Here is a 22,012-nt window from a genome sequence, read left to right as displayed (position 1 = left end):
GCCTGTGAATGGCTTTATTAGCAGCTTCTCACCAATATTAAACTTCTCAGATGGAGTTGATTAAAAATATTTTTTTACATCCTTTTAACCTCTTAAGCCCCAAGCCTAACTGATCTCCTGCCTTTAGCCCCCGTATCAGGGGGCATTGGGGCTTAAGAGGTTAAAGTTCTTTTTCATGCGATTTTCGATAATACACTTAATCAGTTCATCTCTCCATTTTCTTCCATTTATCCAATTCAGGGTTGTGAAGGGTGCTGGGGAGGGTACACCCTAAGAAAGTCGCCAGAGCTAACACAGAAAGACAGAGAAACAGTCACACCTATTCTATTTATTAGAAAATTAAAACAATACAAGAAATTAAAATGGGCACATCAAACTCATTTACACCTGCAGATTTTGATTCTCAGACAAGAGTAGCTTTGCATTATTCATGGTTCATAATAATCCTCATTTATACCCTCATTTATCTTCTACTGGCCCTTAATGAATACCTCTTAGTTCATCATCTGCCTTTAAACCAACTTTTTCCTAATTGTTTGACCCACTGAAACGGAAGGTGGGTGGAGCATCTGAGATGACCATATTTGGGATGTCCTCTCTTCCTTCCGTTGCAAGAGTCAAAAGTCAAAAAAACAGAGAGCTTTCAGAGCAGGCTGGAGCCTCACTAAATAATACTAAGAATCTGCATTATATATGCTGCAAATGTTTAAATGCATCCCACTAAAATGTGTTTGCATCATTGACCTATGTAGCATTTTATTTGTTAGTAATATTTCATCTTTCACACAAAATAGTGCCCCAAGTGGTGAAAGTTGTTGTGGTATTCTGCAATACGAATGTATGGATTATAGATTCAGAAAGTATTTTAAATCACTGTTTTTATAATTGATATCTACACGTCATTTGAAAGGTTTTTACATAATATTAAGATGTTTTGAAAAAAAAAACCCTTAAATAATAATTTTCAATAGCATGTTTACTACAAACCACAGACTATATGACAATGTTCAACATATATCTAATGTTGAACATAAAGGATTTGTTTCAGTGCAGTTTTTCTTTTGCCAAGTGAAGGGTGAACCTAAAAACAGCAGGGGTTGTTTAAAGAGGTTATGTAAATGTTTTGTGTAGAAACACAGGAGCTAACCATAGTCATGGAAAAATAAACATTTTCTTGTCAGTATGAGAGTAGATGGTTAATTAGTCTGAGGTTTGTTTTGTGTCTTTGTTCCAGGTTCAAGTGAGACAGAACAGGGTGTCTGCATTGGGATACAGTTACATTTGGCCACTGGGAGGAGGAGGGGGAGGAGGAGATGTTGGTGGAGGGGGCAACTGATCATTGTTCATCTGCTTTGTGTCAGTAGAGCGAGTGCTGGCACGAAGAAGCCCCAGGCGGCGCATTTCCATAGGTGAATTGGGAAGATTCGCCTGGGCTCGCAATGACGGAGCCACCATGCTGCTGTCGGGTTCACTCTCTGCCAGCCAAGGAGGGATCTCCTGCAACAAATCCGCGGGGTACAGATCTGGCACGAAGGCTGGGTTCTCAATCCCACCTTAATGAAAGAAAAAACTGAATCAGTACCTCAGGGTTCAATATTAGGGCCACTGTTGTTCTCTGCATTACATTTTCATACAAGTGAAACCATTATTGGCTGCTCATCCCTTGCGCTTGTGGTCTATCCACTTTAATTCAGCTTAAACGTTTAAACTCAAATACACTCGCTGTTCTGGAGTTGTTGTTTTTCTTTATTTGACATTTATACATAAACTCAACTGTGAAAGTGTTTTATAGGTGTTTGCTTGCAGAGTCAGAACAGTATTAGGAAATTCAAAATAAATTCTATGATAATGAGCTGCTTTCATATTTGCACTGTAGCCCTAAACTGCACTGTTAACCTTTGCTGTATTTTTCACAGTAAAATACCACAAAATGCCCAGTAACTTACCTGAAAACATTTCTACAGTTAATTACTGTAATTTGCTTTGCATTATGGGTATATTAAGGTTATTTACATTTACTTACTGTATTTTTTAAAATTGCGGTAGTAGTTATACCTACCGTTAACACATTAGCAGTAGTGCTACTGTATTATGTGATTTGAATGGTTCATCATACTGTTTGTGTATTTTTACTCTTTCAGTGGTTGGTTGCAATAGTGCATTACATTTTAACTCTTTCACTGCCAACCATTTCCAGATTTTCCTCCAACCTATGCCATTTGTCAGTATGATACCAGTGAAAGTATTATGGTTTTGACTTTTTAGGGGACTTGCCTGTGTGTAAGGTTCAAGAATTCTGATCATCTAATCTGCTGCATGCAGTTGTATGCACATGCACAGCTGCTGCAAGTGTGTGCTTGCCACTGCGTTGCCAAAGGCGAACTTCAGTCAGTGGAGAATATTGTAATAATTTGGCGGAGGCTTCTCAGTCGAGCAGTAACTGAATTGCTCATTTACTGAACGTGCAACATGTACAGAACTCTTCTGGGAACTAGTCAACCCAACTTAGTGAAACACACACTGAATGCTTGCTGGCCCCGCCCACCCAACCACCTCTACCAACCACCACTCCATATCCTGACTGACATGACCTGTGATCCAGTGATTGACAGGAGAGGAAAGACAGGCCAACTTTGTTAACTCTTCGTTACGATATGCTCGAGAGGACAAAAGATTTTGCACCTGTTATTGTTGGATCTCTGTGTGGAAACTGTAAACGGGACGTCATAAGGTAATGCAAAGGACTCTCCTACCTAACATACTCGTTTATTAATTCTTAAGAGCATATATATTTTTTGTGTGTGTGGGAGGGAGGGGGGGCTTAAAATCGGTGTTAGCTTGGTCGAAATAGCACATTAGCTGAATTATTCTGGAAAAAATAGGTTGTGTGTGTTTTTTTTCTTTTCTTATTTAAATATATATTTAGATATATATTTTCCACGGGGAGGGGCGAAGAACACAGGCGCAACCACAGTCTTTGTCTTTTTCCCGCCGAGTGTGGTGCATTGTCCTCCTGCGCTTCTGTTCTATGACTATTGAGAAGCTGGCCACGCTAACAGTGGGACATTTAGCTTCAGCTAAAGCAGCAGGTAAAAATACACATTTAATGAGAATAAAGAAAGACAACTTTTTTTTTGGAAATTTAGAGACTGCTAAAACAATCTTATCCAGTTTTGAGCTTGCTCATGTAGGTTAGCCTGCTTTATTGAATTTTGTGTGAGCTGCAGTACACAACATTAAAAAGTTAATATAACATTAGGTTGGTGGCGTGAGGAACTCCAACCTAAGTTTAATATTTATTATTTTTTTAGGTGGGAAGGGGAGCATGTTTTTTTTCCTTTAATACAACGTCTTCCAGGGTCTTTTTCATAGGAAAACCGTGCAACGTCTGTGTTAGGTTGGTCAAAAGAGCAATTAGTTGAATTATTCTTGAAAAGATGGGTTGTGTGTTTTTTTTCTTTTATTTACTTATGTAAATATATTTTTCAAGGGTTAAATAAATGCAACATTAAATTAACAATTGTCTCTCTGTCTTTTCCCGCCCAGTGTGGTGCATTGCTGTTCTCCTGCCCTTGCTGGCTGCGCTGACAGTGTGATGTAGCCTCAGTGTTTGTGTTTTAAAGGCTTTTTCCACCAAGATGTCTGTTGAGAGAGAGATGACCTTACCTATCACACCAAGGGTAATAGCGCTTGGTAAGTAAATAGTTTCAATCCTCTTGTAATATTTTTGTAAAAAATCTATGTAATTATTGTGGTATTTGTACCCACAACAACTTACTTAACAGGGGTTTGTCTGTTTTATATTGTATAAAAATAGAATACACACAGTTTGCTGCTGTTTCTCTTATTATTTATTATACACAATGACCAACAGGAAAAAACAGCCTAACATTTCAGCACAGGCCAAAATGCCAAAACATTAGGCAGTTTTTTACATAATAAATAATCAGAGAAACAGCAGCAAACTGTGTGGATTCTATTTTTTTACAGTGTGAGGCCTGCTATCCAGCATTCTTGTGGAAACCTTATTTGTAAGGGTGAGCACATTGTCTTATTGGACTCTTGTCTGTTTTTAGGGAATAATTTCATGTCTGCAAGCCGCTGGATGATCAGTTTGGAGGGCAAGGTATTTTATGAGCCTGAGCAGATGCATGACTTTGCCAGCACCCTTGCTGTCTTCTTTGCGTCATACTACGTTTTCAACCTTGAGTATCAGGAGTCAGCGTCCCTCACACTGGAGATGATACAGAGGTAAATACTTTACACCATTAAAGCTTACACCATTTAAGAATGAAATATATGTGATAGCTTGACTACAGTTGCAGAAACATATAGGTGATTGCTGTAATGTATGTTTTAATTTTGAAATTAAAGCAGCCTTTTTTCCGTTAAAAGGTTCTTTGTGAGGATCAATCCAGACATGGAAACAAAATGCCCTGCAAAACTTGGTACAAGCTGCAAGACAGGTCGTGTCGTAAAGAGGAAGGTTACAAGCATCAGCCCTCGGATCACCACCTTCCTCCAGCGGCTCTCTGAGTTTGAATGAGTTTTTTGAGTTTTATTCAGTTGAAAAATGTTTTTCTTGTTAAAAAAATATCAACAATAAATGTTGGTTTAATTCACTATTCTGAGACTACTTTATTGAATTATATTGTTTTTTGTAAATGTTCTTATATTGAATATGAATGTTAATATTATTTTATATGCTGTAAAACACAATTACAGTCTAAACAAATTATACTATACACAATTACAGTGTTATACCATAAACCACATTTGCAGTACAGTGATACTATAAAACGTAATCACGGTAAGTCTTTCTAACTGTAAACCACGTTTACAGTAAAGCTGTTATACTGTAATATATGTTTACAGTAAAGTGGTTGAACTGTAAAACATCACAACAGTAAAGATACTGTAGATCAGTAATTACAGTAACTTACTGGCAATAGTGTTGCCAGTAAGTTGCTGTAAAAATACAATAAAATGTCTAACAGTGTGTTCCCAACAGGTAAGAATGGAAATATTCAACACAGACGGATCGAACATTTGCTGATTTTAAACCTGTCAGCCCACTAGTACAAAGTCCTTGTGTTGTATGACAGTCTGGTGCCTTTACCCTGCAGCTCACCCTTACATAACCCTTACATACTTTTTGTTGTGTGGTGTGGTTTGTGGCTCATCTGCAGCTCTGTAGAGACCTTTCTACCACACTTTTATATTTCACCTTTTTTGGGGGTTTTTATTGCACACAAACTGTCTATTTAGTTCCCTCTGTTGTATGTTTCCCTAATCTCTGTGTTTATAATAACAGCATCTGCTACTCTCTTAATCATTCTCAAAAATATATGTTTGGTTTCATACAGGATGTAGAAAGTGCATTGATCTCACCTCCTGGTCTGTACGTGGCTCTCATGGAGAAAGAAGGGTATGACGAGTCATAGCCAGAGGCGCTATCTCCTTCTGAGAACTCAAAGTCTAAAAATGAAAATGAGAAAATTAGTTTGCTAAGACTTTAAATCTGAAAAAAACAAAAACACAAAAAACCCCACAAGCAGACAAACCTTCATCACCAGAATGGCAGAGTTTAGTCTTGCTCACTGACTTTCCATTTGGGGTCTGTAGAACGAAGGAGATTTATTTAATCACATATGATGTTTAAAAAAACTGAAGGTAAAGTAAAAGAGACAAGATCAACACCCTCAGCCATGTCCAACCCATAGCGATGTTTCCTAGTTTGTCTAGCAGAGGGCACTCTGCAATCACTTATCAACAACAATCAATTATTATTTATTCTTGTTTGCCACATTTCTGCATATCTCAAGTCCTAGTTCCTTGTTTGAGTTTCTGATTATTTTGAAAAGTGTCTGACTTAGGTTTATTTTGTATCGTTTATTATTGCTGATTATTGTTTTCTTAGTCTTTCCTTTGTGCCCCATTGTGTTTAGCTCCTATCTTTCCTTTGGCATCTTGTTGTCACCTGTGCTTTGTATTGAATCTAATTCCCTTGTCTCGGTCTCCTTGATTTGTATTAATGTCTCAGTGTCCCATTGTCCTTTGGCAATTCGCGCACAAATCTGTGCACTTCCAAGTATTGTTTAATGCTTCCTTTTGTTTTCACTCCATGTCTAAATATCCCTTATGGCCATTGTTGTGTTGGCTGTCTTTATTGTCTTATTGTATTACTTTTTCTCTTTTATATTTTTATTGCTGCACATTTTAATTGTTTTAGTTGCATTTTAGTTTTTAAAGACTTTGTGCAGCATGAGCTCTGGGAAATGCGTTATATAAATAAACTTGACCTAGATAAATGACGCACATGAACAAGAGGAGCCTATAGAGAATTTATAGAGCTGATCTTGGAAAGATCCAAGTTTGTTTGGCATAACAGTACATTCAGATCATGGTTCTGACTGATAAAGCTTCCAGGCAGGATTTAAAAATTAAATGTTTCTTGACATCAAAGACAAAAGAAGAAATATAACACAACGTGCCTTTAAAAAATCATAAAAACAAAGAAACTGAGGCAACATGAAAAAACTGTTCCATGGTCAGATGAATTAAAATGTGAAATTCTTTTTGCAAGACATGGACACCACATTCTCAAGACTAACGGGGAGAGGGACTCTCTGGATTGTTACCAGCACTCAGTTCAAAAGGCTGCATCTTGGATGGTATGGAGATGCATATGGAAGTGGTTGCTTGCATATTTGGAAAGGCACCATCAGTGCTAAAAGGTATGTATAAAGGTCAACATACAGTATGCTCCCATCCAGATAACATGTTTTTCAGGGAAGGCTTTGCTAATTTGCAGATTGCTATCACAGCAGCATGACTTCATAGAAGAGTCTGGGTGCTGAACCAGCCTGCCTGCAGTCCAGAACTTTTACCAACTAAACACATTTGGAGCATCATGAAACAGAAAACCATAAAAAGATGACGTAGGTCTATTGAGCCACGCAATATTTAAAAAGAAAAGGACAACATTTCTCTCTCAAAAGTCCAGCAGCTGGTTTTCAGTTTCCAGACCACTGTCTTGTACCAAGGATTTTCAGTACTACACTGAAGTCAAATGGAAAAAAAAAACTAAAAATGAAGCTTTGGGGAAGGACCGTATTTCCTCTTCACTGGACTTCAGAAGAGACATAATCAACTCTGCAAACAGTGGTAGGGTGTGCTTATTCCCTCTTTTTGTCTTTACCTTCTCCTGCTGTTCTTTCTTTGAGTACTTGACAATTGTCTTTGGAGGTGAAACACCCATCTTTGCAGACTTGAATGACTCCAACCGGTTCCTCATGGTTCTCTGGAAGATCTCCTGGACTTCTTTCTCATCTCTGTTGATTTTGAAATCACTGCGACTGAACCCGTGGCGATACTATAAACAACAGAATGAGAAGTCAGTTTGTTACTGCTTTATAAAACAGAAACCAACAATAGTTCAGGAAGGACACAAAGTCAAGCTCAGCCACAGTTCAAGCAAATAAGCTGAGGATTTGCATATATACATAAAATATACATTTGTCTATAGCCAGCCATAAATAACAGTTTGTTGTTTTTAGTTCACATACACCTCAGTAATTTAATGGTTAAATGGACATGTATTACTAGGATGCTTTAGTAAGTCCCTCATGCAATGACTGAATTTGCTCATTACCTGTTTTCTGCTCTTGTAGAGATGCTGATCAAGAAGGTGGTGAACATCAACTGCCTCAGCTCCCCTCATAGCCTTCATGGTCTGCTCGTGCATTTCCAGGCTCACTGATGGAATATGGTCTCTACTGCAGAGGAAGCCAATCATGTCACTGACTTAAAGCAATACAACAATATCAAAAGAGTCTGGTTTCATTTTTAAAATATGGTGGTGAACGGAAGCTGTTTGAAGGCACTGAATAGTTGCAGTAAGTTGTGTCTATTAAGTAGGTATAAAAAGTATTGAATGCATCAAATCAGTACACAAATTTTCTAATTAAATATATTTCTAAAGGTGCTATTAATATCAAATTCTCACAACATATCTGGAACAACCCATCCAATCCACACATACAAAGACATCAAACTATGCATGTCCAGAAATTAACTTATGTATAAAATGAAAAATGACACAAAGTAAAAGCATTGAACACATGAAGAAAGGGAGATGCAAAAAGCCATGAAAAGTCATGACACCAGCAATTAGAACGCAATCCAGCCACTCAGTGCAAATTAACTTCAGCTTGTTCAGTCCCAATTGATGGGTTATAAACTGGTGTCTCATTATCAAGGTGCCACACGACAAGCATCTCATGATCAGTGAAACCAGTGAGCTCTCGCAACACCGTCAGAGCATAATTGTTGCAAAACACACTGATAGCATTGATTAGAGAAGATATTTTGAAATTAGTGAAGGTTGCAGTGAGCACTGCTGGGGCCACAATCCAGAAGTGGAAGGAACATCATTTCAGCATAAACTACCCATGACCAGATGCGCCTGGCAATGCATGTGACTAGTTTCTTGAAACCACGAAGACTTTTGTACAAAGCATTAAAAAGAAATCCAGTAAGCACTTTATCCCTGTGTCATTTCTCATTATTATACATAACTGAATTTATGGACATCTATAGTTTGATTTCTTTGCATGTGTGGATTGGATGGGTTGTTACTGACATCTGGTGAGAGTTTTATTTCAACAACACCTTTAGAAATATATTCACTTAAAATCGGTGACGTGTTTAATACTTATTTTACCCTCTGTATATATTTTCACACTGTCATAAAAATCCAGATTGCTCACCCCATAGTGAACATTGCACCATGATCATTTATCATGTAAGGTGGGATGTCAGGCATGACCTCTGTGTATTCACTTTCCAACTTTTTCTTGAAATCAAGAATGGCGCTGTCATTACGGACAAACTCCAGAGAGCCTCTACGCTCGCCCTGCAACAGAAGACACCAGCAGTAATCTTCTCAGTTTCATTTAATTTGTACTTGAGCAAAACATACTTGAATTTGCACAAATGATTCTCACTTCAGTCACATATTCCATGGCATCCTTGAGGTTCAGCTGATGGAAGACATCAAACACGTCATCTTGTTTCTTCCTTGCAGATGGCTTCATCAAAAATGGCGTCATCCACTTCTCCTCAAAATGCCTCCACCTTTACAAAAAGAAATATCACTGTTGCTTACTTTAAAATTAAAAGGCATTTTGGAATTATGTATTAAGTCTTGTACATACTTGCCCCTGAAGTAGTTATCTCCTATTTGTCCTGATATGTCTTCGATGGCAACCAGAGTGTGATTAAACATCTAAAGAAAGGAGAAGGACTTTGTAGAAACTGGGCGGGAAACGTTTTTGTCGGTGAAACATGACGTGTTTTATTAGATTTACCTTGTTTGTAATTTTCTCTAGGAGTGAGACCTCAGTTACTGCAGCTCTCTTTACTTTAAGCCACATGACCAGAGGTTTCATCGTTATTCCCTGTAACAATGTCAAGCACAAATGTGCCAACAAAATTAAGCTCTAACACAGACTGTGTAATTAACAAGCAAACTAATGTACACATATTTTAGCGAATTATCAACTCCAAAAATTCACTACCTGCAAGATGACAGTGAAGTACACCACAATGAGAGTAGTGCAGATCATCAGGTTTTTCTCCTTTATCTTTTTCTCATCCAGCAACACAGCCAGGCCATACGCAACAGCCCCTCGTAGGCCACCGTAGCTCATGATCACCATATCTATTAATTCAACTGGGACCAGCCTGTACCTGTTAAGGATCCACTGCAGGAAAAACACACCTGGAATAGACATACAAACACACACAGTTATTTAAAGACTTCACACATCGGTGGTGCTTTTTGCTGGATTGTTGAATTACGCTTTTAGTAAAGCTCAGCACTCAAGTCTAGTGTTTTCTTTGCCTCATACTAATCTCATTGTTGTCCCTCTTGTGTACAGACCTTTCCTGGATTTTCCCTGCCGCACAGTGTTTTTAGAGACAGCCTGAGCAGAGTAAATGAGAAGACATTGTTTGGCTGCCCCTTCCCCTGGATTCCTGGAGCCCCTATTTTCCCTTATCACTACCTGTATGTATCACTCTGGTGTTTTCATTGTAAATAAGCTCACTAAACTTGAATACTGTGAATCCTGCCTCTGAGTCCGGTCGCTCAGTGTTCTTGACACACGTATTCTTGTAAATGTGTGTCATTTGGTCTTTGTGCTGCAGCAGCAGAAGATTTCTTTGCATAACACACCAAGTTTTTACCCCACAATGTGTGTGATGCTTTGACTCAACAGTGATAGCCAAACAACAAAATCTCACCAATGAATCTATACACAAAGACGAAGAAGACTGTGAGGAGGATGAAGCCCGTGTTCCAAACCCAGATAACCTTATCGATGGCCGAGATACCGAGGAAAACAAAGATGATGGTTTCTGATCCGTTGGCGAAAACCTTCATGGCATATTTGACTGTTTGGACGGAACTCTCATCCATGTTTGCTCTGACGTACTTCTGACATAACACACCGCAGAATGTAGTCCTACAGAAGGAACCGCAAAGTAAACTCTAAATATGTTTACCTCATTTTTACATATATAAAATGGATACAGACATAATAAAACAAATTATATTTCAATTGTGAAATACTCACGAAAGGATAGCAGACAGAGAAAGCATCTCAGCAGTCAGGTAGGAAAGATATCCCATGACAAAGATGAAGCCTGGCTCGATGATCTGGATGTTTTTTGTGCATCTGGTCAGAAGTGAAATTAGTATGCCGAATGCTATGCCCACAAGGGAACCACCAAATGCAACCACAAAGAAGGAAACTGTGGAGAGAGAGGAAACATATAAAAATCTATTTTTTAGTGCTATTGTTTACTCCCCTCTAAAACATACTAGCCTTACAGGGCAGTGATAGCATAAAAAGTGTTTAATTTATTTTGTGTCCACACCCGACAAATCAAAATGGTCAACACATTTGTGTGTTGCAGCAGGGACACTCTACACTGTCTATTTTGCCAGACTTGACTGTGAGCAATTACACTGCATGAACAAATACATTTTCTTTTACCAGATAAATGTTATAGCTTACCTATTCCTTTAATAATTTCTGCTGCATTAATTCGGCCTCCTCCCAGCGATACAAATGCATCAAACACATTAAAAAGCACCTAAGAGAAAAAAAAGAAAACTTATTGAGTGATCAGTATATATATAAAAGAAACAAACAAAAACTGTCAGCGTTTGGACAGTCAGACTGGAATGTTTTCAGACTTTTCTTTTCTAGTATGTAGCACTCAACAGGAGATAAACTTCCATCATATTCTCACTGCTGGACCTAACATCAAAACGGGAGGTGAGAGACTCCTGTGCCATGGTTCTGATTGAGACATGGCTGAACCCTGTTCCTGATTATGTAGTTAGTCTGCATGGGGTTAATCACAATGTGGCTACACAGGAGCCAAACATTTTGTGGTAAATTCTGTGGAGGTGGGTTTTGTATTTACACAAGCAACAGATGAAGTACAAACACAGCAGCGGTCTTAAGTCAGTGTTCTCCTGAAACAGAGCTGCTCACTGTTAATGGCAGACTGTGTGACCTGCCCAGAGAATTTACCACTATGAATATTATGGCTGTAAACATCCCCTCCAGTGCAAACACAAAATAGACCCTGAGTGATCTTTAAGACCTTCACTGAGTTTCAAGCCACTTTGCCAGAGGGCGTTTGTATTGTAGTAGGAGAATTCAATCAGGCAAACAGGCCTCGTTCCCAAGCCCACTGCTGTTGACAATGCTGACACATGACTGCAGTGCTGCACTTGCTTCTAATCACATCATTAAGTATGCAGATGACACAGCAGTGGTGAAGATAGTTGGCAGCATCATGTTTCTGGGAGTACAGATAACTGATAGCCTGGGCTGGTCACTTAATACAGCATCAGTAGTTAAACGGGCTCGGAAGCACCTGCATCGCTGTGCCGGATGAGGAGAGCACACCTTCCCCTCCCCATTCGCTCCACTTACTAATGAGGCACCTTGAAAACTTGCTGAGTAGCTCTATCTCCATCTTATTCTGCAGCTCCAGTGTCTCAGAAAAGAAATTGCTGCAGAGCTCATCAGAGCCTGCAACATCATCAAAGATTACCATACTACTTGGTACACCAACTTTCTCTGCTCCACATCCCTGCCAACCTGAGGAGGGGCATCAAACAGGCCAAGGAGGCTTTCAGGTGAATGATAGAGGGCTTCCTCACTTCCTCAGGTGTGGAGGGGCATCCAAAAGCTCACCAACTACAAAGGCCAGAGCCCCCCAATCCACAACAGCAGCATCCAACTTGCAGAGGATCTCACACCTTTGCCCAATATGATCACTACTACAGCTCATTCAGCACCATAAGTCCAGACATCCTAATCACCAAAGGTCCAGTTTCTTCAGGTAGAGACTTCGAGAGGCATAGACGGGTCCTCTCCCCTCTTATAGGAGGAGAACAGATGGAATCTGTCTCAATCTTTAATTTGTTGGGCACCCACATCTCCAATGGTCTTATGTTAATGTTGGATCCATAACACCAACACCCTCGTAAAGAAGGCTCGGCAGGTCCCATTTTAGGTCCCATTTTAGAAACTGCAATGTTTTAAAGTTTACCTGCACACAAAATATGTAACATAATAATAATAATAATAATAATAATAATAATAATAATAATAATAATAATAATAATAATAATAATAATAATAATAATAATAAAACAATTAAACCCTTTAAATGTATTAAATGTAATGTGATTTTTTTAAAGAAAAAATTTCTTAAATGCAAGAGTATAAAAATGATGTCAAGTACAGTCAAAGGTCAAAGTCAAATGAATTGCAATGTATACGCAATTTTTATTCTGTCTTGTTATGTCAAGCTTTCTGACATTATTAGGAGGCAGGTTTTTGGATGTTAGACATTAATATTAATACTGAGTCAGTGTCCAGCCTAACAAAGTTAACCAGGTGCTCTGTTAAAGGACTCTGGCTTGCTTTTTCACAGTAAAGGTTTTAATAGTCATTAAAGGAACAGGCGCTGCTGTTTTGGATTCTAGAAACCTGAGCTCCCCGTCTCGGTAAGGTCTCGGCCTCATTGCTCTTTGCGGTGTGTAAGCAGACTCCACGTTTTGGTTTGGTGAAAAGCTTGCGTTTACAGAGTTTATCATACTAACCACTGTCACACCGTCGTTGAGCAGCGACTCTCCAAACACTATGATGAAGAGGACTTCGTTAACGTGGACCTGATCAAACACAGCTAAGACAGCCACGGGGTCCACAGCAGCCATCAGACTTCCGAAAAGAAGATACTGCAGCAGACCGATGTCCAGGTCACCTGTACAGATACAGAGGGCCGGAAATACAATAAACCTAGCTCATATTTTCTGTAGCTGAGAATTACAAAGTAAGCATTCTAATTCATTAATAGAATAAATCGTGTCAAATCTCTCTCCAGTCTCGTCCAGTGCAGTGGACAAGGCCTAAGCATAAAATAAACTTATTAAGTCTGCATTTGGAGAAAGTTTGGGAATTAAACCAAATTAGCAGCTACTGATGCTGTTGTTTAATGTATTCAAACAAAGAATAAAAGTAAAGTATTAAAGGATTTCTGTAATACTAAAGAAAGCTCTTTTCAGGCAGCTTGCTTAAGTCATGTGACTGTACAACTTTCATTTGTTCCTCATGTCTTTGTTCCAGAACAATCACAGCCTTCAGGGGTAAAATATAAAGCCAGGTTTGAAGTGCTTATGTTTGTGTCATTTGTGTCACAACAATGTGTGTGTTATGATGGTCTGTCTCGCTTCCATTGTTAATTGCCTTTTTTCCCACTATTTGTCTGCTACACGTTGAGAAACATGAATTTGTATTTTAGTTTTTTGTTATATAAATAAAGGTTTTTTTTTCTCTGTTTTGTGCAGCCAGCAAGATTTACTGTGCATGTTTTATGCACAGTTCAATTATTACGATGCAGAGTTTGTGCAAAACGTTTTGTGAGTTAAATGTGAATATTTAAAAAGAAAATAGCTCTAATTAGCCTCCAGTTTATGCACACAGCTTAATAACCAAGCTTTCTATCAGTAGCTGATAATGTAGAAATCCACCCTTTTTTCCAAATTTGGCCCCTTCTGGATTATAATAACCAACATGCTGCCGACCAAATCCTTATCAGTCAAGCCTCAAAATGTGGATTGTTAGTTCCAACGAAGTAACTAACTGATATTTTTAAATGTCTCCTTCTTTTACTTAGATTTTTAATAATCCTTTAGTATGCTAAGCAACACTACAAATATCACAAATCGTAGCTATCAGTCTAAACATCTCAGAATGGATCGCTTCCTCTGTGTGAGTCGCAGCAGCAGGTGTGCTGAAATGGAATAAATCAAAGATCCTCTCTTACCCATGGCTCCTCCCACGTGACACCCCCATAGCGACAGCCCCAAACTGGCAGCATTCCAGCAGGTCCCAATGACGGCATGGATCAAAATAGCACCCAGGTTTGTGAAGAAGAGCTTGTTTGGCATGTGGTAGCCTGAATCCAGAATGATTTGAGGCAACAGGAAATAGAAGAAGACTGTTGGGCTCAGTGAGAAGGTCTGCACCTTGTCTGCACCCCAAATCATGCCACCCAAAATGAAACCAGAGCAGATGAGGAGGGCACTCTCAGGTATGTAGTTGGTGACATTATGGTTGGCCTCAATGACTGAGAGGAGAAAAAAGATCAAGACAAAGACAAGAACCATCAATCAATTGTAACAACCTTTGATTTTAAGCCGCTCTTCTTCCTGTCAGGTAGGAGCTGGCAAATGTTCAAAGCTCAGTTCACTTCAGTTCACTTAAATATAAAACTCTAGTTGACCATTTGCAACTTCTGCAAATGATCAACTTTTGCTCATCTAAAAAAAAGCATCTGGGGATATGAGCAACACGTGAGGTGGTTGGATCGTGTGTGAAACCTGTCTGCATAACCAAAGATAACCACATGTCTAATGAGCTCATAAAGTGTCACTAAAATTTATTTAACAATAAAAACTACTGAACCACAGTGTACACCTGTTCTTACCCCACAGGGTTGCACTTATGTTGTGCACATTTGTATTTAAAATTAGTTGAAGATTAAATTCCAAAAACTATAGTCCCCAATACAGCTTACATTTGTGCAAGCACAGAATCAAAATGAATATTTTTGCTAATATCTACTTCAGTGAGGATGAAAAATTAGAATTTTTGCTTTCAGGTTTTTGAGTTAATGTACAAATTTGTGTGTCATTCCACACATATAGAAAGCAGCTAAAACAATCATAAAGCTTCCAATTTTATATATATGTAAGACTCATATCACAGTAAAAGTGAATATATTCTCCCATTACTAAAACATATTCACTCAAGGACCTCCAACAAGTTAAAGATTCTCTCCACACCATGCAAAGGTTAATCACTTTTTTAAATTTAACTCAAAGGAACCTCTTGTAAAAAAAATAATAATACTGGAAATCTATAAACAAACAAAAAATAATGAGGTAACCAAAACACTTACACTTTTAAACTCTCACTTTTGATCACTAACTTGACTCCTTATAAAACCACATCTGTGCAGTCTCTCGTGAAGTAGATCAGCTGAGATTTTGAGGAGTTAGCTTTACGTTTAAAAAGGTTTAACTCAAGAAAAGGATGACCAAACAGACCAGCAACAAGAGCCAGACATGCAATTATCTAGTGACCAGCTCTAAATTAAAAACCAGTAGACTATAGGCCGACTGACCATACGCAAGATTGCAGTGTGTGACTGTCTGGTTTAGTTGTTGCTTTGACAATTTATTGCTTTGTTTGTATTTTCTGGGCACGTCCACGGGGATTTGTGACACAGTCAGTGATGGAACAGAGGTCATTGGATACCTGTTAAATTTGTGGGTTTAGGAGCATTTTCACCAGTTTTCCTTTAAATGAAGAAATACATTCAAACATATACTGTAAATGAGATGGAGCCAAAATCCATCTGTGTATACCGTATAATGTGTGGAAAAGTTGCAACAGGTGTGTGGTGTCACGGTCACTGAGTTTTGTTGTGTAGACTTCTTATCGAGTCTGTAATTAATAACCTAATTTGGTTTTATCTTATTTTTTCCTCTATTCTAGGTTTATTTATTTTCTCTTGATTTCTGTCTCTTCCATAGTAGTCCAGGGGTTTTGAATTCCATTGAGTTTTTTTAACTCCATTTCCGATCAGGTTTCCTGTCACCCTCTGTGTTACGATTCTTAGTCCCCAGTTCTTATTACTTTGGAATTTACATTGTTATTTATATTTACTTTATTGTGTTTTGGTTCAGTTTAGCCGTGCCTTTTTGTATCTTCTTGTCAAATTCCTGCCTCTGTGTAACGTATTTTCCTGTTGAGTCATTTGAGGTTTCATTTTGTTACAGTAGTTTCTGGTCTCCTGTGTGCTGTGTTTAGTTTTACCTCCTTGATTAGTTTCTGTCATTCCTGACCTTCCTGCATATATAACCATGTCCTTGTCTTTGTTATTTGTTATTGTGTGTATTTACCCTGCCTTGTGTGTTTCTCCTTTATTGCTCCATGTCAGAGTTTTCATTTGACTGTCAGGCAACTTTGTATTTTAATTGTTATGCCCTGAACTAGCAGGACATAACCCCTTTGGACTTTGTCACTTTCTGCCTTTCAGCTATAGCAAAACTGCTTCCTGCTCAAACCTGGACAGTTTCATTCTGACTACTGGAAACATAAATAACAATGCTGTTGGTATTGGGAGAATTCAGATTCAGACTATAATTAGGGTCTGTGGACAGATACAAGGTTTTAATGTACTAACTCAAGGGTCTTGAATGTGAGAGCTTCATGCATCCCATGGATTGTGAAAAAAATGTATGTATAAATATGGAATTAAACCTTTTTTTTTTTTCATTTAATTGCATTTGTCATAGTTCTAAGTGATTTTTTTGGTTTGTTTTTTTCTTTTTACATTTTACAAATTTAAATGTGTCCCCAGTGACCCCAGTAACCTATATTTCACAACAGCAAAACAAAACTGGAAATTCTGTTTTAGATATGAGTTCTTTGGGGGAGTCTGAGGTCACCATTTCTACGGCAGAGAATCAAGGGTCCTTCTGTGGGAGACTAGCTGCAGTGGCATTGACGAGCTGGCCAAAGGTTTTCGTTAACCCACCCTGATCAGCAGAGCTTCAGGCAGAGGAGGCTGCTGCAGTGATGAGGCTTTGTCCAGCTGCCCACATATCCATCAGTATTCAGTAGTGTGGACTTGGACGGCCGATGTTGGAACGGCGATGATGAGATCAACATTTCCTCCTAGATGAAGTAGTTGGTTGGGCTAGAGAAAGCTCCTCGCCCTCAGCCAACATATTCATCAGGCTGGAAGCTGTGCCAGCTGTCAGAGAGCCAGAAGGGCTGAATGGATATGTGGACAGCTGGACAAACTATTTTTAAGATCATCTCGTCCATGTCTGCTTCTAATCACCAGTACTGCAACCTCTCCTCGACCATCCACGCTGCTCTGCCTTAGTCTGCAGCTTCACATCCTCAGCTCTGTACCTCAGGATCAAAAAAACAGTCTGATTTGGCTGCTATGCTCTGAATTTCACTTTTTATTTGATTGAAATAATTCTCTACACTCTGGACGCACTGCACAGACAGTGTTGTGCTGAAAAGTGATTTCTTGTATTTGCCAAAAAGTGATTTTCCATATTTAAATTACTTTTAATGGCTTGTTGGCCTATGATATGTGAAACATATGTCAAATGTATCCCTCGTGTCCATCCATCCATCCATCCATTTGCTTCTTCTTATCCTTTTCAGGATTGTGGGGGGCGCTGGAGGCTATGCCAGCTGTCAAAGGGTGAGAGGCAGAGTACACCACACTCACTTCCACATTCACACCTATGGGCAATTTAGATTGATCAATGAACCTACCCCCACTAACTATCCCTCATCCTCGAGCTACAAACAACATTCTTGTCACAAGGTAGAAGCCACAATTTTTTGGCAAAGTGATTTTTAAATATCCTTCTTTTATCCAGTTAAATTGACAATGACATTACTTTTTTTTAAAGAGAGAGAGACCTGGCCAAGAGGGCAGCAGAAATTGCAAGAAGTATAACAATAGTTCTGTAAAGATATTTCAACTGGCTATAAAGGACTGGATTAGTTATATTGTAGGTAAAATAACCCAGTGGGTAAAATACTTGCAAAATAAGTCATTTCTTTAGTTTATAAGTAACCCCTTTGTAAATCCTATTCGCTAAAGTCTATTTTCTCTATTTATTTAGTCTATTTATAAGTAAAGGTATTACAAAAAAAAAAAATTACACACGTTGGAAATCACTTTTTGGAAGACAAAAAAGAGTGGTGTATACCAAAAAGTGCCTACCCATTTATAAACTGCTATAAATAACTTGTTGGCCTATAATATGTCAAAACAAATGTCCCCGTATCCTGGGACACAAAAACTTATGATGTCATGTCATCTGGAGCCCCAAACAACATTCCAGTCACAAGGAAAAAGTTATAATCAGTTTTTTTTTTAAAGTGAGTTTAACATCACCTTTATTTATCCAGTTAAAAAGTCTCATTGACGTTGAACATTTCTTTTTAAAGGGTAATCTGGCCAAGAGGCTTACAGGAACTGCAAAAAATATAACAATAGTACTATAAAGATATTTTAAGTGGCAAATATAAGTGGATTGGTTGTAATGTAGGTGCAATAACACGGGGTCATAAAGATGAAAAAAGGGCATGTTATATATAACCCCTTTGTAAAGCCTGTTCATCAAACTCTATGTAAACAATATAGATAAGGACATTACACACGAAAACTCTGCAAGTCACTTTTTTTTGCAGGCGCTCACTTTTTGGCAGATATTCCGCGAGTTCTGTCTGATCGAGTATCCTGCCAAAAAGGGATCGTCTGCCAAAAAAAAAAAAAGTGATTTCCTATGTTTTTATGTGTTTTTAACGGCCAATATTTTTACTTATATTTGTAAATAGACTCTCCGCAGACTTGGCTCGTGTTAGAGCGGCCATTAAGTAAAAGTCAGCTTAAACAATAAGTGTTGCTAAGCAACGCGGCATGCCGGGTTGCCGATATTTCACATTGATTTCTATGAGGTTCAAATATCGTCCAATCGTCCATATCGTCCGTCACACATCCAAAAATTATACATAACAAAATTTCAAGAAGTGTCTCAATCTTGAGTAAAGTAAAACACATTCTGGACCACAAATCACTCCACATTCTCTATTGTTCCCTGATTGCACCGTATTTGAATTACTGTGCAGAGGTTTGGGGCAATACTTACAAATGTTCGCTATCATCAATCTTTATATTACAAAAAAGGGCCATAAGGATAATCCATGAAACTGGTTACAGAGATCATACAAATCCACTATTCTTAAAATCAAAAATTCTAAAATTCACAGATCTGGTTCATTTTCTCACAGCACAAATTATATATAAAGCAATAAATAACCTGCTTCCTGACAATATTCTAAAAATGTTTTCTAAAAGGGAACAGGGATACAATTTGAGGGGGGAATTAAATTTAAAACATCCTCGTATCCGTACAACATTAAAAAGTTTTTGCATCTCTGTGTGTGGAGTGAAGCTGTGGAACAGCAGTTTAAAAAGCGGTTTAAGGATATGGTTTTTACAGGGTACAGGGAAAAGGTAGAGATTTGATAGGGTGTTCCTGTCTAATATTTTCATGTGTGTGCGCATGCACGGGTTTGTTGGTATGGGTATATATGTATGTGTATATGTATGTGTATATGTATGTATGTATGTATGTATATATATATATGTGTATATGTATGTATATATATATATATATATATATATATATATATATATATATATATATATATGTATATATATATATATATATGTATATATATATATATATGTATATATATATATGTATATGTATATATATGTGTATATGTGTGTATGTATGTATATATATATATATATATATATATATATATATATATATATATATATATATATATATATATATATATATATTAAATATATATAAAATTGTAGGTTGTGTATCCTTCAGGTGTTAATGGGGTTATTGAAAATGTGTATATGTGCGTATGTGTGTATATACGTAGGTATGGATAGATAGAAACATATATGTGTATATATTAAAAAAAAAAAAAAAAAAAAATTACACATAACATATAATGTAATTACAAGGAGGTATTTCTGTAGTCTATTGATACTAGATAGTGGAAAAGGGGTGGGATTAAATAAGCTTATGCTTCTTCCTGCTCCTTTTTGAACATGGACGTTATTTGGAGTTGTGGTTGCTCGTTTTCCTTTTGTTTGCTTTGTTCATTTGTCTCTTTTAATTCTATTTTTTTTTTTATACTTTTTCAACATGTTCAAAATAAAGATTCAATCAATCAATCAATCAAAAAAATTCACTATATGATGAGTAAGCTCAGGAAAAGCCGTGAAATATAAGATGATGGGGTTTTAATTAAACAGAATTGCATGATTTTTTAAAATTCTAGTTGTGGGGTTAATCTTAGATTGCAAAGTGCCCTGAGAGGACATATGTTTGGCTCTATTTAAATATCACTAAAGTGTATAAGCACACACGTTTTTATACATTTAAGAGCTCTTACCTGAGAAATAATAAAAAATAATAATAATAATTGCACCAGTGACAAAAATACATGTTGTGCATAACCCTAAACTAGAAACAAATTATTACTACTTCAAAAAAAAAAATTTTTTTTAATATCTTGGGTGCAGAGGATTATTTTTAATAGATTTCAGAAAAGGAGAGCACTTCCATGAATTGGACTTACGGAGTTTGCAGAGCCAGCAAACCAAAACCCACAGGGCCACCAGGTACTGTACACTGATGTGATCCCACTTCCAGGTCACAATAGGCAGTGTAGTGATGGGCGGCCCTCCATGACCACCTTCTCCAGTTGTGTTAGAGCTTGAGGCCGTCCCAGTTTCTGTTTGTGTATTTCGGGTTTTTGCTTCTTCACTAGCCAGGCTCAAGCCTCCACACGCCATCAGCAGCATGCAGAGAAAAAGTGTAAATCGCCAAAGAGTTGCCATTATTGGATAAAATATCTTAAAACTTTAATCAAACTGCTATTTAGACTGTTGATGAAAATGCTCGAGTCAGCCTCAGACTGCAGCTCAAAGTCTCATTTCCTTTTTCTGCGCCTTCTTCTTCTCACTCAGATCTCTGTCACTCTCTTCACATATGTATCCATATCCTCATCTGACCAGAGCATGGTATCCACTTTCTGCTCTCCTCTCTGTCAAGGATACAGCTTTTACAGCAGGTGAAGCTCAGCCCATTATGATGCTGGTCTTTCTCCACCCACTTTTGTACCCAGACCAGCAAGTTTAGTCACGTTACTCAGTGAATTCTATGAATGTCTGTATTAGCAAGTTTTCATAAAATTTCTACTTCTCAGATGGAGTTGATGGAAATATTTTGGAAGAAACTCCTTATACATACTTATGAAGCTCTTTTTTGAAGCAGGTGTATGTGTACTTTGATTTTATTATGTCATAAGTTGAGATGATTCATGTTTTAGTGCCATTTAGCATATGGTCATCCAATCACCCTGTGGGCTAAAGCGGCACCCGGAAGACCTGCCTTAATCATATCTTTTAAGGTTTCTTGTAAGCACTTTAAACTGCCTTCTAGAAAATGCAGCATAAAACTTCTGTATTGCCGACAATAGCTGAAGATTTAATTTATATATCTATCTTAAATCTTACATAAGACTTTGGTTGGTCCCTGTTACTTATTCTAAGAAAATATAACAGAGAATAGTGGGGAATATGGATTAAGCTTCACTACTGAACAATTAAACCCTTCTTTTTGAGCAATGTCCTGTGACGGAGTTGAAAACCATTTCTCTACTACATACAAACTCACAATTGAAAATATTCAGCTGTGTGTTGAAGAGCTTATGTACGAAAC

General features: G+C 37.7%; 2 protein-coding genes across 3 annotated transcripts; one reads left to right on the top strand and one right to left on the bottom strand.

The window, feature by feature from the left end:
* Nucleotides 1-223: 223 nt before the first annotated feature.
* Nucleotides 224-21,379, bottom strand: LOC309699489 (sodium/hydrogen exchanger 3-like). Of its 2 annotated transcripts, none has more exons than XM_082522526.1 (16): nucleotides 20,868-21,379; nucleotides 14,419-14,721; nucleotides 13,196-13,356; nucleotides 11,085-11,163; nucleotides 10,641-10,818; nucleotides 10,309-10,529; nucleotides 9,582-9,784; nucleotides 9,372-9,461; nucleotides 9,219-9,289; nucleotides 9,009-9,138; nucleotides 8,772-8,917; nucleotides 7,655-7,775; nucleotides 7,202-7,375; nucleotides 5,565-5,619; nucleotides 5,392-5,478; nucleotides 224-1,553 (listed from the first exon to the last, which is right to left on the bottom strand). In XM_082522526.1, exons 1-16 carry the CDS (start codon nucleotides 21,127-21,129, stop codon nucleotides 1,276-1,278), a joined length of 2,559 nt encoding a protein of 852 aa, XP_082378652.1. In that variant the 5' UTR covers nucleotides 21,130-21,379; the 3' UTR covers nucleotides 224-1,275. The 2 variants fall into 2 exon arrangements, with proteins under 2 accessions (XP_082378652.1, XP_082378651.1); XM_082522525.1 differs by having other exon boundaries at nucleotides 225-1,553; nucleotides 7,655-7,778; nucleotides 20,868-21,378.
* LOC309699492 (uncharacterized protein) lies at nucleotides 1,561-4,622 on the top strand. The gene is made up of 4 exons (XM_082522529.1): nucleotides 1,561-2,731; nucleotides 3,547-3,693; nucleotides 4,077-4,251; nucleotides 4,396-4,622. The coding sequence occupies exons 2-4, from the start codon at nucleotides 3,639-3,641 to the stop codon at nucleotides 4,544-4,546; spliced, it is 381 nt and encodes a 126-aa protein (XP_082378655.1). The 5' UTR covers nucleotides 1,561-2,731; nucleotides 3,547-3,638; the 3' UTR covers nucleotides 4,547-4,622.
* Nucleotides 21,380-22,012: the final 633 nt, after the last annotated feature.

The sequence above is a fragment of the Aulonocara stuartgranti genome (assembly GCF_965226115.1).
Source record: "Aulonocara stuartgranti genome assembly, chromosome: 22".
NCBI lineage: Eukaryota > Metazoa > Chordata > Actinopteri > Cichliformes > Cichlidae > Aulonocara > Aulonocara stuartgranti.
Note: the sequence above shows the minus strand (reverse complement) of the source record. Positions and strands in the feature narration are given on the sequence as shown.